This window comes from Solanum verrucosum, unplaced genomic scaffold, assembly GCF_900185275.1.
Source record: "Solanum verrucosum unplaced genomic scaffold, falcon-dt-bn FXZP01000086.1, whole genome shotgun sequence".
NCBI lineage: Eukaryota > Viridiplantae > Streptophyta > Magnoliopsida > Solanales > Solanaceae > Solanum > Solanum verrucosum.
In genome coordinates, this window is record NW_026020100.1 from 1,028,439 (window position 1) to 1,043,777 (window position 15,339).

At 35.0% G+C, this 15,339-nt stretch overlaps 3 protein-coding genes across 6 annotated transcripts in view; all 3 read left to right on the forward strand.

Moving 5' to 3' along the window:
* The window catches only part of LOC125824948 (RNA-binding protein Y14A-like), a 105,784-nt gene that overhangs the window by 72,703 nt on the left and 17,742 nt on the right, over positions 1-15,339 (forward strand). The window lies entirely within an intron of this gene.
* On the forward strand, positions 4,112-5,086 carry LOC125824944 (mitogen-activated protein kinase kinase kinase 20-like). Its single transcript, XM_049504294.1, has one exon. The coding sequence runs from the start codon at positions 4,112-4,114 to the stop codon at positions 5,084-5,086; it is 975 nt and encodes a 324-aa protein (XP_049360251.1).
* LOC125824934 (proteinaceous RNase P 1, chloroplastic/mitochondrial) lies at positions 6,702-15,060 on the forward strand. Of its 3 annotated transcripts, XR_007442822.1 has the most exons (7): positions 6,703-7,912; positions 9,208-9,297; positions 9,794-9,975; positions 10,819-10,939; positions 11,417-11,488; positions 12,549-12,665; positions 14,706-15,060. XR_007442822.1 is itself a non-coding variant. In XM_049504283.1 (6 exons), the coding sequence occupies exons 1-6, from the start codon at positions 6,788-6,790 to the stop codon at positions 11,717-11,719; spliced, it is 1,725 nt and encodes a 574-aa protein (XP_049360240.1). In that variant the 5' UTR covers positions 6,703-6,787; the 3' UTR covers positions 11,720-12,149. The 3 variants fall into 3 exon arrangements, 1 of the variants encoding a protein (XP_049360240.1); XR_007442823.1 differs by lacking the exons at positions 12,549-12,665; positions 14,706-15,060 and adding an exon at positions 11,585-11,739 and having other exon boundaries at positions 6,702-7,912; positions 9,794-9,935; XM_049504283.1 differs by lacking the exons at positions 12,549-12,665; positions 14,706-15,060 and adding an exon at positions 11,585-12,149.

The window sequence follows — 15,339 nt, forward strand, 5'->3', positions numbered from 1 at the left end:
AATCATTTTATGTTGTTACTTTGAAGTGAGAACAACAAATTGATGTTCTTACCTTTTATTGTTAGATGGTTAGTTGTTACTTTGAAGTTTGAAGTGTGAAGTGAATAACAATTGTTACTTTATCATATTCTCTCTTTATTTTTGTTGACACCAAAAAACCGATTTTAAAACACCGAACTAAATCGAACCGAAGTAGAAAAAACCGAATCGAACCGATCTAGTTTGGTTTGAAATATGGTGCACACTTTTCTAAAACCGAATACCGAAGAACCGAACCAAAATTTGATTAAACCGAACTGAAGAACCGAACCAAAATTTGATTAAACCGAACTGAAGAACCAAACGCCCACCCCTACCTTGTTCGATGGTTGCTAGTTGCTACCCGTGCTATTGCATTGTTAGTTTAAAGGGTAAAAGATCAGATATGTCCCTAAACTATTCGAAAAGATTTAGATATACCCTCCGTTTAAAGTTTGGCTCACTCATGCCCTCGCCGTCCAACTTTTTGTCTAAATATGCCCTTATGGGCGTTAGTTGGCCTGCTGGACATATCCAACTCATTTTTCATTTCTTTAAATGTCACATGGAATTGCCATGTCATTTTGACTTTTCCACATGACATTTATATGAAAATGGAAAGGGATCAATTATGCCATTAAAAAATTCGAACCCATAAACACCTAATCCGACCCATAAATCAACCCCTATTTTTCTTGTAGGTTTATCATTCAAATTATGTAAATGTGACATTATGTAACGACAGAAAACGATACAATCTATCTAGACATTATATTCATTAAAATAATACAATACAATACTACACAATATAATACGATACATTATGAAATAATACGTAACAACCATCCAAATAAAATGTCAAATAGGGTTGTGCAAATACCAATTTAATGGATAAATTGAATATAATAAAATATTATTGATTTATTGATATTGAGTTATTTGGTTAGCGATTTTTAAATAGTTTTGTATTTTTTTTTGGGTTGTCGATTTGGCTTTCGGTTTTATGATTTTGGTTAAGGGTAATTGATAGAAATCTCACTAATTTAGGAGTTAATTAGTTAAATTGATGCTAGTTTGTAATATTATGAATCTTATCAGATTTTGGACTTCGGATACATGTATCTAGCTCATTCAGATACATGTATTTTTGATACATGTTGTCAAAATTAGGTCTAATTTGTTCTAGATATCCTATATTCAAGTAGACTCGCATGTATCTAACTATCTCGCTCGTATCTCTTTGTGTGTGTATCTGGTATATCCCAAATATATGTATCTAGTATCTACTGTGATTCACATGTATTTGAGATGCATAGACTATCTCGTTCGCCTCCCTGCTATCTCACTCGCCTCTCTCTTATCTAGCTCGCCTCTCTCCCTATACATGTATCTGGGTGTATTGTACTAATTCTCCTTATAGATTGAAATAATTACATATGGTCTCACTAATTAATTTTGTCTAATCAGGTAGATTTTTATTTAGTTAATTGTTAAACCGATAACCCAGTTAGATTATATCAAAATTACTATGTCACTCCTTATTATATAACAATGACTTTAACATTTTATTAGTCCCAGTTCCAAATTTTAGTATTACATTAGGTCATAGGCAACACAAACTAGTCTTTCTCCCTCTCTATTACGGCATCTTCTCTCTTCTCGACACAAGCTTTATTTTTGCTTATTCAGCCAAAGTTGGCTGTTATCTTACAATACCCTGACAATGAGGAGTTTGGAGGAAAGCCATGACCCGCATTAGATATTTAAGTTAATTGTTCAAAATAATTAAATTTTTGAAACTTTCTTTTATGGTTCAAAATAAGTTAATTGTTCAATGTTTAAGAAAATTGTTGAAAATTTCTTTCCGTTATGTCCTTCATTTACCTTTTCTAAGTGATAAGTTCAAGAGAGTTAATTATTCATATTCATGATTCTACTTTGAATTATTTCTATAAATAGTGTGAGAATAACTAAAAGGCCAAAAGTAGAAAGTGATGTTCACTTTATGTCCTAAATTTTCTTCTTAATAGATGTATATTGCCTCACAAATTTAATCAATACTTATTCCATATTAAATGAATTTTTGGGCCTTTTTTCACTAGTCAAATAATTGAATTGTTCAAAGTTGAAGATTGATGTCCATATTTGTCTTTTCCTTTAATGAAGTTTTATATTTTCTAATAGATAATATAATATAAATAAATAAATAAAGTATAAAATATAGAAGATATACTAAAATCGGTGTATTAATTTTTTTTTTAGAAACTTTAAAAAATTCGTAGGTTAAAAATGTGGGGAAAATCCTCTATTATTTATAGCCAACAAATGGTAGTATGAACATATGTTTGTTGTGCCCAGAAAAGTCACAATCATTCATAAAAGTAACGACCCTTTGAAAAGGTCACAACTCATCGAAAAAAGTCACAACTCTTTGAAAAAGTTATAACCCATCAAAAAAGTCACAACCCTTCAATGTGAAAAAAGTATTTGTTTTTATAAAAAATATACTAAATTGAGTATTTAAGTTGGGAGTATTACAATTATTTAACATTCAAGTTAGGAAATTCATGCTTTTAGGGTACTCCCTCCGTCGACTTTTAGTTGTCATGATTTTCTTTTTTAGAGTCAAATGATAAAAACTTTGACTAATATAATCTAATTTAACTTAAAAAATTAGTTAAATTGACTTTTGAAAAGTGCAACATGACAACAAAAAATAAACGGAGGGAGTAGTATAGAAAAAAAATTAGACAATTATATAATTTCCATCTATTAAAAGTAATATAAGGAAAACTTTAATACAGTTTCTTCTACTAGCACTATGAAAGGGAAAACAAAAAAACTTAGGAAGACGATTTGGTTTTGTTTCATTGGCTTCTACTAATCATTCTCCTCTCATTGCTCTTAAATCTTGTATCTTGACCCGCTATAAATAAATATCTTAATCATGAAACCAAATTTCTAACAATTTGTCCTCAAGTCGGAGTTAAAATCACCCACATACTTCTTTACAACTTGCTCCTTGACATATTTCTAACAAAGATGTTTTCACTTAATTGAATTCCAACAGTACTCAAATTGGTTGAGAAAAGGTTCTATATATATGTGTACGCAGGCAGACCTACAATATCTATCTTAGATTGTTTTCGATAAACTCTCGGCTTAAGAAAAATCGTCCAAAATAGTCTAGGAGAAAGGTAATAGATATACAAAAATATCATATAGTAGCAGGACAATAACTATAACAAAATAATATGATAGTCAAAAGTACAAGCAACCACAAATAGTGACAAAAACTGGAGGAGAAGAAACTATCTACCCTAATATGCGTCCTCCACAAAGGAATATACACCATGAATATAGTTTATACGAAAGTTTTTGGTGAGATACACTTAGGTTCAGACTATATCGAGTTATCTTAACGTTGGCAAACATGTCATAATTCAATGACCAACCCCTTTCACAAAAATATTTAATTTACCATATTCTTATATATATAGTTTTTTACTTAATTATTTATAAATATTAGATATTCTTTTACAAAAATATATACAATCCAACATGAAGCGATGACCAATTATCTTGACCACCTGAGCTGATAAGTACATGTAATGTACGTGATGAGAGACTAATAAATTAAAAAAAAAAAACAAATAAAGTGGTTAAGAGAGGATATTGAACAAATAAAATAAGACGGAAACAGTATCGTACAAGAACATAATTTTATATTAGTAATAAGGATTGTAAAATAAAAATTATCTTAAAGAATTTTGAAATTGTAAAATAAAATTATGTTAATAAGTGAATGATTCGTTATTCCAGTGAATGACTTATCATTCAAGTTATCAACCCTTTTAATAAATCACAACTTATTTAACTGCTTCTTATTTTATGGTAACTATTTGAATTTTATAGAGCTGTAAATTTCCATATATTAAAAGTAAATAAATAAGGAAATATTGAATATAACTACCACTATGACACGGAAAACGGAAAAAATTAGGAAACTAATGTCCTATATAACTCTACACTCACAAAAACACGCTCAAACTATTCCAAAAAAAAAGAAAAAACAGTCTGAAATTGTTCTGCAATGGCAAAAAATCAAGAAGCAGAGATTATGTGGAAGAGGGGTAGAACATTAGGGCAGGGAGGATTTGGTTTTGTTTCATTGGCTTCTACTACTCATTCTCCTCTCATTCCATCACTTATTGCTGTGAAGTCTTGTATGTTGAGCCATTCTCACTCTCTTGAAGATGAAACTGAGTTCCTAAGAATGTGTCAAGATTCTCCTCATGTTATTCGATCTTTCGGAGTTAAAGTCACCCAAGAAGATGATATACTTCTTTATAACTTGCTCTTAGAATATGCCTCTGCCGGGAGTCTTGCTGATCGTCTTCTCAATAATGATCAACTAGGGTTGCCTGAGTTTCAAGTACAAAAACACACCAAGAATGTTCTTTTAGGGCTGAGGTTCATTCACCGAAAAGGGATCATTCATTGTGATATAAAGCCACACAACATTCTTCTTACTTCTACTGATGATGATGATGATGATACAGAGGAGGTGGCAAAGATCGCTGATTTCGGGCTTTCGTTAACTTTGGAACAGAGCTGGACGCAGAAACAGGGGATGAGAGGAACTAAAAGGTACATGGCACCTGAATCCCTACTTAAACAGGAGTACGGCCCAGAAGTTGATATTTGGGCACTTGGATGTACTGTTTATGAGTTGATCACTGGGACACCACTATGGGAATCATCCAATGCAGATCCAAAGTTTGAAGATGTATTGGAACGAATTAAGTACGAGGAACCAAATTTGGAGAATGACAAACTGTCTACAGAGGCAAAAGATTTCTTGAGATATTGTCTGATCAAGAATCCAAAATCGCGTTGGAGTGCAGGGCTGCTATTGAATCACTCTTTTCTGAAATCAGCTGACAGTGTCCTGCCTCCAAAGAAGCGGAAGAGGCAACATGGTTACATGTCCAGTTTACAAAGGCCGCACCAAAAGAGAGCATTCAGGACACAGCCACACATTCGTCATTTGGTTATAGAACATTGATGCAGATTCTGAAGATGGAAACTCGATTTTTTAGATAGATTGACTATAGAACATTGACACTGTATTATTATATATGCTTATAGTTTATTAACACTCAGACAACTTGCTGTATGTAATTTTTGGCCATCATTGATGAGTGGCATAATTTTTTTATAATACGTGCCTCAATAAAAGGATTGGGGAATTCTATTCTATATCCTTGTTTAATTTCCAAATTCAAACTCTGTTTCCGATTCATGAATTATGTTTCTGCATCACATAGTAGTTAATACTCTTGTGTTGTTTCTAGTTGATATGTTTTTAGATGTTTCCATCTGTAAAACATGATTTATGTTTCCTACTTTTGGTAGCCCAAACTCTTCTTCGGACGTGCTTAAAAGTTGCCTAATGATCTCTTTTTCAAGATCAGCCAAAGGAATGACAAAGCGCCTCTAATCAGTTGTATATACTACAGATGGTCTTTTATATAGATAAACTGATAATGCAGCTTGTCCTTGATGATGAAAACGCTCGATTTTTTATACAAGAGGCTGGAGACCTGAGTTGGAGTTGAAGTCTTTGTCGCTAACCATCAAAGGCAAAGCCATGTGTTCATGCTTGTTGTCCGTCGTGCTGATAAGGGACCTTATATTTGAGGTAGATGCTAATGTAGCAGGATAAAGATGTCAAGTTTCTTCCTTCAAACTGCTCGATAACAGAATGGACACATCAGTTATCATATCAGGACTTCTCATTAATTAATAGTAGTTTGAATCCTTCAATGAAGAATTGATAACTCAGTGGTGTATTATGTTTTTTCTGGTAAAGAGCAAAATCATGTTATGCTTCCTGCAAAGAGAGTGTCATTTAGCAAAGAGAATGAAGCACTTCTTCCCTTTGCTGTGCACAATAACAACCAACAGGACCAAGTTAAAGTGGGATTAACTAATGAAGCTCTAAAATATAAAGAAGTTAGTATACGAAAAAACCAAGGTGATTCAATAGCTATTATATAAGCTTAAAAAACAATTTTAGATAATGTAATCTTTCGACAAACGAGATTGGATGAACACTTTCTGGTACACAAGCTCCACCCATGCACCTATCTTGCCAAATATAGTAGTAAAAAGTGCCTTAAGTCAGGTGATGTACCTCACTAAGCTATGATCAAAGCGATCACTCAGTTCAACTAGGAAGCACATAACAATTTTATCTACTAAAATATCACCCCTCTCTACCTAAGATCCCAACATCACAATTCTATTTTTGTCTAAATTGCAAAGTAAATGAGCCTCTAAATATTGTGTTTTATTAGTTATGTCATCGTGTATACATCATCATTAAAATTCTTCATTATCGAATGATATATTTTCTGCAAACTAGAAATAACATGTGCTAATTGATAGCCTTAGGTTGTGAAACACATCACTCATTCTTCTATTGAGAATAGACACGAACTCATCCAAGAGAGGCATATACTGGTCTGCCATGTGTAGTTTTTACAAATTTAGTTACATACATTTTAAAATTAATAATTTATTATAAAAAAATTACAGTAAGGTGGACAACTAATATGGAAAATAAACTACTTAGGTTGGTACATTATAGTTCCTCTGTTCTCCCAAGTATCCACCAGTTGCAACTGTTTCTTTTTTTATAGCGTCTTCTTCTCAGCTTCCATTCCACCGATGTAAAAGACCAATCCCCCATTAAAGCACAGTCATGCTCGTTCGTCGTATGGGTTATTTCTCACCTTCACTTTCTATAAAAACCTCACCTTTCTTCTCTCTTCTCACAAAAACCCCTTTTCCATTTCATCATCTTCGTCCTATCCACTTCTTCAAACCAATTCACACCAAATCCCCACAAACCCATCTCTTTTCCATGAACCGAAAAACCCATTTCACCACTTCCGCTGCTTTCCTTCAAGAATCCACAAACACAAAAACCTTGTCTAGCAGGTCGGCCAAGAAAGCCCGCCGTGACGCCCCTGAGAGTGTGCTACGTCATCAATTAGACCAGTGTTCTAAACGGGGTGATTTACAGGAAGCAATTCGACTCTATGAAGAAGCTAAGTTAAACAATATTACCCTTAATGTTCATCATTATAATGTGTTGCTTTATCTTTGTTCTTCTGGTTCGGGTACGGAGGGATTTGGGATTGAGAAAGGATTTCAGATTTTTAAACAGATGGGTGTTAATGGTGTTGCTCCGAATGAGGCGACGTTTACTAGTGCTGCTAGATTGGCAGTTGCTAAGCAAGACCCAGAAATGGCTTTTGATTTAGTGAAGAAAATGAAGAGTTTTGGTGTTCCTCCTAAGTTAAGATCATATGGGCCAGCGTTGTTTGGGTTTTGTGAAAAGGGAATGGCTGATAAGGCTTATGAAGTTGATGTACATATGGGAGAATCAGGGGTTGTGGCTGAGGAAGCAGAGCTTTCTGCACTGTTGAAAGTTAGTTCTTTTTCTAAAAAGGCTGATAAAGTATATGAAATGATGCATAGATTAAGGGCAAGTGTAAGGCAGGTGTGTGAAGAGACTGCTGGTGTAGTAGAGGATTGGTTTAATTCTGAATTTGCTGCTGAGGTTGGGCTGCAGGATTGGGATGTTCGGAAAGTGAAGGAAGGTGTTGTGAAAGGAGGGGGTGGTTGGCATGGACAAGGGTGGTTGGGAAAGGGGAATTGGACTGTAGTGAGAGCGGAGATGGATAGTTCCGGAGCTTGTCGTTCATGTGGGGAAAAGCTTGTGTGCATTGACATTGATCCCAAGGAGACAGAGAACTTTGCTAATTCTTTGGTTAAATTGGCTTGTGAAAGAGAAGTTAAGGCTAATTTTGTGCAATTTCAGGTTGGATGATTTTCTTCTGGTGCATTTTATAAATTACTTGTTACCTCAAGTTTTACCCTTCTTCTTGGACTAAATGGTAGAATTGTATACATTTCTAAGATTGTTGCGTCCAGTTGACTAAAGTGTTGATTAATTGTTTGAGTACTTGCCAGTATATCCTACATGGTTCATTGTATTAGTGATTTTAGAAGTCTCTTTTTTGTTTTGATGAAGTAATTGGCTTCATTAGTGGCATTAAAAAGATACAAAATAATTACAAAATATAGAAGCAATGCTGATGATAGTGACTGAGGGCTCACATGTTGTCTGCTTTGATGAACTCCAAGGATTTTTGGTAGAAAGCCATTGTGTATCCATCAGGTCTTGTATAGCTGCTAACACTTTAGAAGTTTCAAATGTCTAACACTTGATTGCATTAAGCTTCTTCGCCTTATGGATGGCTTTGCCATAAAGTTTAGATTTGTACCCTTGCTGCTGCCATCTCAAAATCCAAGCACTAAAGTTAAATCAACCCCATCCAATAAGATAAATGAAATAATAGGGTACTCTGATTAGATCTACTATAATTGTAGATTATAGGTTGAAATTTCCTTATAGGATTTAGATGAAGGCCTCTATGATTTTTTTGATGAATTAATAAGATTTTGTTGTACATTTGGGCGAAAACCCGTGAAGTAGTAGTACACCAAGATAAGTAGAAAATCTACAATAAAGTATGATTTTCTACAAATGTCACCCAATTATCTATACATAAAGGAAATTTGTGGGTGCACGAATAAGGGCAAAGAGGCTATTCCTCAACTGTGCAAAATCACTCTCTACACCCTCAAAAGCTCCACTATTTCTTTCTCTCCAGACGACCCACATAAGTGTGAGTGGGGCAACTTTCCGGGCCCTATTTCTTCTCCTCTGCTTTCACAGTTCTAGGTAACTCAAGTTCTTTCAAAATGCCAGGCATAACCCACTGAAGGCCTCTATGATATGTCAGATCTAGTGATAGGTTATGCAGTGTTGGATGCAAACAATGAAATAGTATCATGGTGTTCAGATGTTGTAACGCCAAGAAATAGCTTGTCTGTTTGTTTATGTCAGCCTCTTAGCTAGAATTAGCATTTAACACACTTATGTGTAGTGATTTCTTTAAAGCATGAATCTTCTGAAGGATTGTTACCACAAATATATTCATTTAAAAAGTAGATAGAACTGCTGGGTATTTCCAATATTTGTGTCTCCATGCTTCCGGCACTTAGTTCTTGAAAGAATATTGAACTGATTTAGAATTTGCACTCACTTAGGACTGGCTTCAGAAGCATGGTCCATTCGATGCTGTGGTGGATGGTGCAAATGTCGGCCTTATCACTCAACGAAATTTTAATTTCTCTCAGGTAACACTACGTCTTTTTCTGTTTCTTTACTTATGTTTTTTGGGGGTTGTGGATGGGAGTGTAGAATTAGGGATGCAGTTTGATATCTGTATAGAAGCTAATCATATGTACATTTCAGCTGTAGAGAGGTGGACTTACTTACCGTCCCTCTTATCTCGTGTTATATTTAGTATGACCAAGAACTATTTGACTTACTCTGCATCCCTCTTCTCGTGTTATTTAGTATGACTAAGAAAGAGAGAGCAACACAGAATTACTGCCCCTTTCAGTTTAACTTTAAAGAAATTGATGATGCTGATGTGGAAAAGGTTGCAAAGTCTTCCAGTTTTAATTTATCAAAATGACCCTTATGCCCAGTTCCTTCCCACCCACCCAGGCACCCACAGTCTAGTATGGATACTTTACCTCTTAACTCATGATGGGCAACATGCCAACTTTCTCAAGATGGTGTTCTAGATTATAAGAAAAAGTTCATATAGATTTCTTTCTATTGCAGCTCAGATCTGTTGTTAATAAATTAAGGCAGATGAGTGAATCGAAGAAACTTCCATTGGTTATTTTGCACAAAAGTCGTACAACTGGTGGTCCTGCTCAACATCCTAATAACAAGAAGTTGTTAGAAAGCTGGAAGAAAGCAGGTGCACTTTATGCCACTCCACATGGTTCAAATGATGATTGGTAATACTCTTTACTTTGAGCTCTTATATGCAAATCATTATTGATGGCTAGTAGTTAGGTGAACTTATTTGTTTCCAGGAGAGCAAAACTCAAATATAATTAAATTTTATGGGACAAAAATCATCCTATTTAAACAGATGCCATCAACATAATAGTGATGTTGCTCAGCAAATTACTGAACATACCAAGAAACCCTTCTATAATTGGATCTGGTGGTATATCCATATCTCGTTTCTTGATTAGCCTTGCTTTCTTACTGTTACTGCTAGTGTTCCCCAGCTGTTTGAGTCCACATTTCTGCTGACATTTCTTTCTTTCCTGTAACTGTTAGCCTGTTCTTTTTCTGTGTCCTTCCATTTAATTCTTTCTTCTTTGTTGGGACCAAAAGTCGCTCCTGCACACTTTTCTGCTTCTCTATTTGACTGCCTGGTTGTCATCAACATTCATCCTCTATTCAAGAGCAAATTCTTCTTCTCCACATTGCTCAACGCACAGATTTTTTTTTTTTGGGATCAACACACATAACTTCAACTCATCATGACATGGAGATCTGACATTGAACGTGAAACAATTGCTTCATCTTTCCCTACTTTGCACGAAATTCTGACTTGGCACCAGATGCAAATTCTAGGTTGTACCAGACTCCCTTAATATAGCCAATGTAGCTCTTGTGCGTTGGTTTTTGTTTTGTGAGTGCTTTCATATTATGACCTTTAGTTCTGAAGATAGAGGCTACTTCACATGATAAAAGGGTTTGCTAGAGTTGTGGGTAACCTTGTAACAAAATAAAGGAGCTCTCTTTTCTGCAGTTACAAATGTCTGAGGCATAAGCTTATTCTCCAGGTACTGGTTATATGCTGCTGTCAGTTCCAAAGGCTTGCTTTTGACAAATGATGAGATGAGAGACCATTTGTTCCAACTATTAGGCACTAGCTTTTTTCCCAGATGGAAGGAAAAACATCAGGTCTAATCTCTCTCTCTCTCTCTCTCTATTTCAATATTTTGACAAATTCTGTAACATGTTAAACAATGAAAAGTTGAAATCTTTATTACAGTGCTATAGAGTTCTCTTTCACACTTTCTACTAAAGATGGAGTAAAAAAAGGTATACTCTTTTTAGTGTATAGTAGCTTAATATCTGCTATAAGTAGGTTATGCCAGAATAAAAAAGAAGAAGAAAGACAGTTATGCCGAGGAAAAGTTGAAGTCCTGTTACACTGTTCCTATTAATGCCCATGATTATTTCAAATTACCAAAATTCTTCATTATAGCTGGTTGTCAAAGAATGAAAGATAGGTGCTGGGTTGTGAGAATTGAAGTTCTCCTAAAGAACTCGTCTGATGGAGCTGGAAGATTTTATGTTATTGGGGTTAATGTGATGCTTTTAAATCAGGCAATCAGCAGTTAGATTCCTTAACTGTCTTCTATTTAAAAATCACAGATCCGGATGACAGCTTCAAGAGATGACGGACTTAAGCTCCATATGCCACCACCCTATTCAATTGTTATTCAGGTGAGCTATCTCATGCCTAATCCATATAAGTTAAGCTCAGCTTAGCTGTTATTCTAATGTCCAACTCCACTTTGTACTTGTGAAATTGAAATATAGGAGTCGGAGCAGGGTTGTTGGCATGTGCCAACTCTTACTGGAGATGACCTTGAGATACCAAGACAGTGGCTATGTGCTACCAGGAAAAAAGCTCTGCACTCTCTATTTCGACGAAATGGGGAATCAAATCATTAACATAAATATGTGGTTTCTGGGACAGCATCAGTGAAGCAACTATGTATGAGTGCCTTTTTCCTTTGAAGAAGCTTATAATTTGAACTTCTCAAAGGTTGTTGTAGATGGAGATCAGGAAGATCGCTAAATGCAAAAGTTCTGGATACAGTCAACATCTATATAACAGTCTAGTTTCATTATCTTGTATACTAGTTTTTGCTTCTGTGTTCTGGAGTATTTCTGTATTTGGTCAAATTTTTTGCAACAATTTTTCCTGTTACAAGTGTTAGAAGGAAAAAGTGCTGCCACAATAGAAGAATGGCGCCTTTGAAACTCAAAGAGGATATTCCTGCATTTTTAATACTTAATTGGCTGGTCCCTGAGTACAAGAAGAAAAACAGCTTATGAAGTTCAAATTATTTTCCTTTGAATAGAAAGATCTATTTGATCAGTTGAACAATTTGGCTAGAGTTTGATTATCAGTATTGTCTCCTCAGAGAATTTCTGTGTATAGTTTTTTATTGCAGGAATCAAATTCTTCAAAGAACACCAGGAATATGGTTTCAATTGATTTAATGACAATGGGATTGGAAGCTCTGCATACACCGTTGGTTCCAAGAAGTTGGACAACTGTTGGGGTATATTTCCCAATTTGCAAGCCGAGCTGCAGTTTGACATCTCACTTTTATTCATTAACACACACACACACCCCAAATCCAAACTCCTCCATGACTACATATTACCCCTCTTTGGTGCTCCTAGTTCCAGTATCTTAATAATCTGGATAAAGTATAAACTCATCTAATTCTGTGTATAGTCAATTTTCTTATTAGACTTTGTATTACTTTAGTTAGGTGGTTTCCTGCCAAAAGCACAATCTGGAGATTGATAGGCAGAGGCAGATCAGATCTGGAGGTCGAACTAGCTTGAGGAGCAAATGCCAACTGCACCTCACTCTCTTGAAGAAGTATGTTTTCTGTTAATATATCCCAATTCTAATAGATATCATATCAATATACAATGTTGGAGCTGAAAGCAATCCAAACCCCCACTACATATACACTGTGTTTGCCCCTGTCGACATATATACTTGTTTTGTGCATGCATTCCTTATTGTTCTCTTGAATTTATCTTTTTTTTTCTTCAATATGGATGGCTAACAATGACAAGGGGAAGTATTGGAAACAATGCATAAAGTTCTCTTGGCTATCCAGAGGATTTCAAAGGGAGGGAGATCCATCTTCTACATTTAGCCAACTTTAGGAAAACTAGTATGCATATGATATGTTATAATTGAAAGTAATTTGCGTACTCCCTCTTCGAATAAGACAAAAGCAATAGAGACAGGTTCTCATGTAGCTGCAATAATTTTTTTTTATGTGCACATGACATTTCTCAACTTATGACATCATCATCAGCCAAAACTAGGATCATCAGGATATGTAAGACTTTAGCTTTGACTAGTTAGGTCTGAATCTCACTAGTCAAAAACTAATTTCAAGGGGTTAACATACTAACAAATGCTGAGGATTTTATATAACCTGCAATTTAAAATGTGATTTTGCGGAGTTACATCCAAGTTTCCTAGGTAGATTCGTAGTTTATGTTGTGACATGGGTACCTAACATAACAATAACAATAATCCACTTTTCAGTAAGTCAGGATTCAAAAAAAAGAAGTCAGGATTCTAAACAAAAATTTCAGGGTTCTTGGGAAAATATTACATTTTCAAAAAGCCACTTTTGATCAAGGGTTCTTGTTGAGATGCTTGAGGGTCTTTGGTAGTGACTATGAAAGGAACCATTCATAGTAGCTATAACTGAATATTCCTGGTTCGATAATGTCGCAGTTGATCAAATCAGTGTCTTCTGAAAATCCAATAACTATTAAGCAGCATGTTAGGAGGAGCCCTTTTTATGCTTTGTTTCAGTCTATTTTTGGTCCCTTGAGGACTCTATTCTTTACATTGAGTCCTCTTTAGCTTCCGCTTCTTCAATAAGAAAGATCAATGTCTGATCTTCATGCCATGATCAATGAGGACCCACAAATAGACTTTATGATCTTCAATGTCAGATCTTCACACCATTATCAATGTGTTTCTCACTCTACTTTTCAGGTTATCATATCATGCTTGATATGAGTTACACTTTGTCATGAGTCAGTTTAACCTGATAGTGCTCAGAACATGAACTCAAATAAATTTTTTTCCATCTTTTACAAGCACATCGTGGCAGAATAATTTGAACAAAATAATGCTCTACTGAAACTTCTTAAAGGAGCTTTAAGGCATACTGATTTGCATTATCCAAGTCCATTTCAGCAGGGATTACAGGTGTGAGAAGTTAAGATAGGGTTAAAACAGATTGCAAAGAGCAGAGATGCTGATTGATTATAGTAGAAAGGAGCAATGTTGGGAGAAACGTTGATTTTAGAGATATTTGTAATAACCTGGTTCACAGTACTACCAGGTTATTTGGTGAAGGTCTCTTTCGCAATGGCATAGTCCAGACAAGGCAATATCCCATCTAAAGCTGTGTGAGCAGTGGGGTTTTGACTCCATTGCTACACAAGTGTATGTAGTCGTGCTGAAATGCACAGATAATTAAGAACAATTAGAGATGTTTCACATACTGGATATGATAAAAAGATAGATTAAAAGTAAGAATATTAGAGGTACCTTGAAAGGAAGTCTACATTGGGTTTTTGTGTTGTTGGAAGTAAGACTATACAACAACATACCCAGTGTAATCCCGCAGGTGAGGTCTCTAGACCTTAGTCCTTACCCCTAGCTCGTGGGGGTAGAGATGTTATTTTCGAGAGACCCTTGTCTCAAATAACTTGAAAGTAAGACTATGAATGTCATATTTGATGTGATCCTCCAAAGTTACTTTGAGAAACAAGTTGTACATGACCTTTTTCTCTATTTATGGTTTAGTTGTAGAATATGCAACTTCTTTTGTATCCAACATTATGTTAGAAGTTCTAACTCTGCTTTATCCTGCTTTAGGAGAAGCTGTATCCATAGAGGAGTTGCTTGCCTAATGCGAGAAGAGATCTCAGTAAGAGTAATGAAACAACATCATCAGTGAAATACTTGCCAAGAGCAGCTTACTTGTGAGTTGTGGAGAACAAGAAATATGCCACATAAATATAATGCCCCAGTGATGAGAATCCACCAAAAAATCTAACTTGCTTATTACCACCAGTGAAATTTGGCAAGCAAGAGTAACTCACAAAAATGAATCATCTTAGATTTACTTCACAAATCATACAGCTCTGAAAAAGTAGCAAACTGTAACTTATTTGATCACACAACAACAAAAGTTTAGTTCATAGCTTAAATCATGAGAAACTTTCTGTAACATTATCTCCGGTCCATTTTCATTGTCGTCCTTGCTAAAAATAGATGATTCAAAATACTATGTCTCATAAAAATTGCCTCAAAATGTCACCTTAGAAATTCAAAATAATGCATTTTCAACTATACCCTTGTATTAGAGAATTACTTCCTCCATTACAAAATAGTACTTGTTACAATTTCCTTCTTGAGAATCAAACTATATGAATATTGACCAACATTTTAATTGGAAAAAAAAAATGCAATTTTGTAGTATTTTCATATGGTTTTTGAGTATTTTAAT

Bases quoted from the DNA above. Each gene is read 5' to 3' on its own strand.
- LOC125824944 (XM_049504294.1), top strand. From the start codon at position 4,112: ATGGCAAAAAATCAAGAAGCAGAGATTATGTGGAAGAGGGGTAGAACA.
- LOC125824934 (XM_049504283.1), top strand. From the start codon at position 6,788: ATGCTCGTTCGTCGTATGGGTTATTTCTCACCTTCACTTTCTATAAAA. The intron at 7,913-9,207 runs GTTGGATGATTT...GCACTCACTTAG, and splicing joins CTAATTTTGTGCAATTTCAG to GACTGGCTTCAGAAGCATGG. The intron at 11,489-11,584 runs GTGAGCTATCTC...ATTGAAATATAG, and splicing joins CCTATTCAATTGTTATTCAG to GAGTCGGAGCAGGGTTGTTG.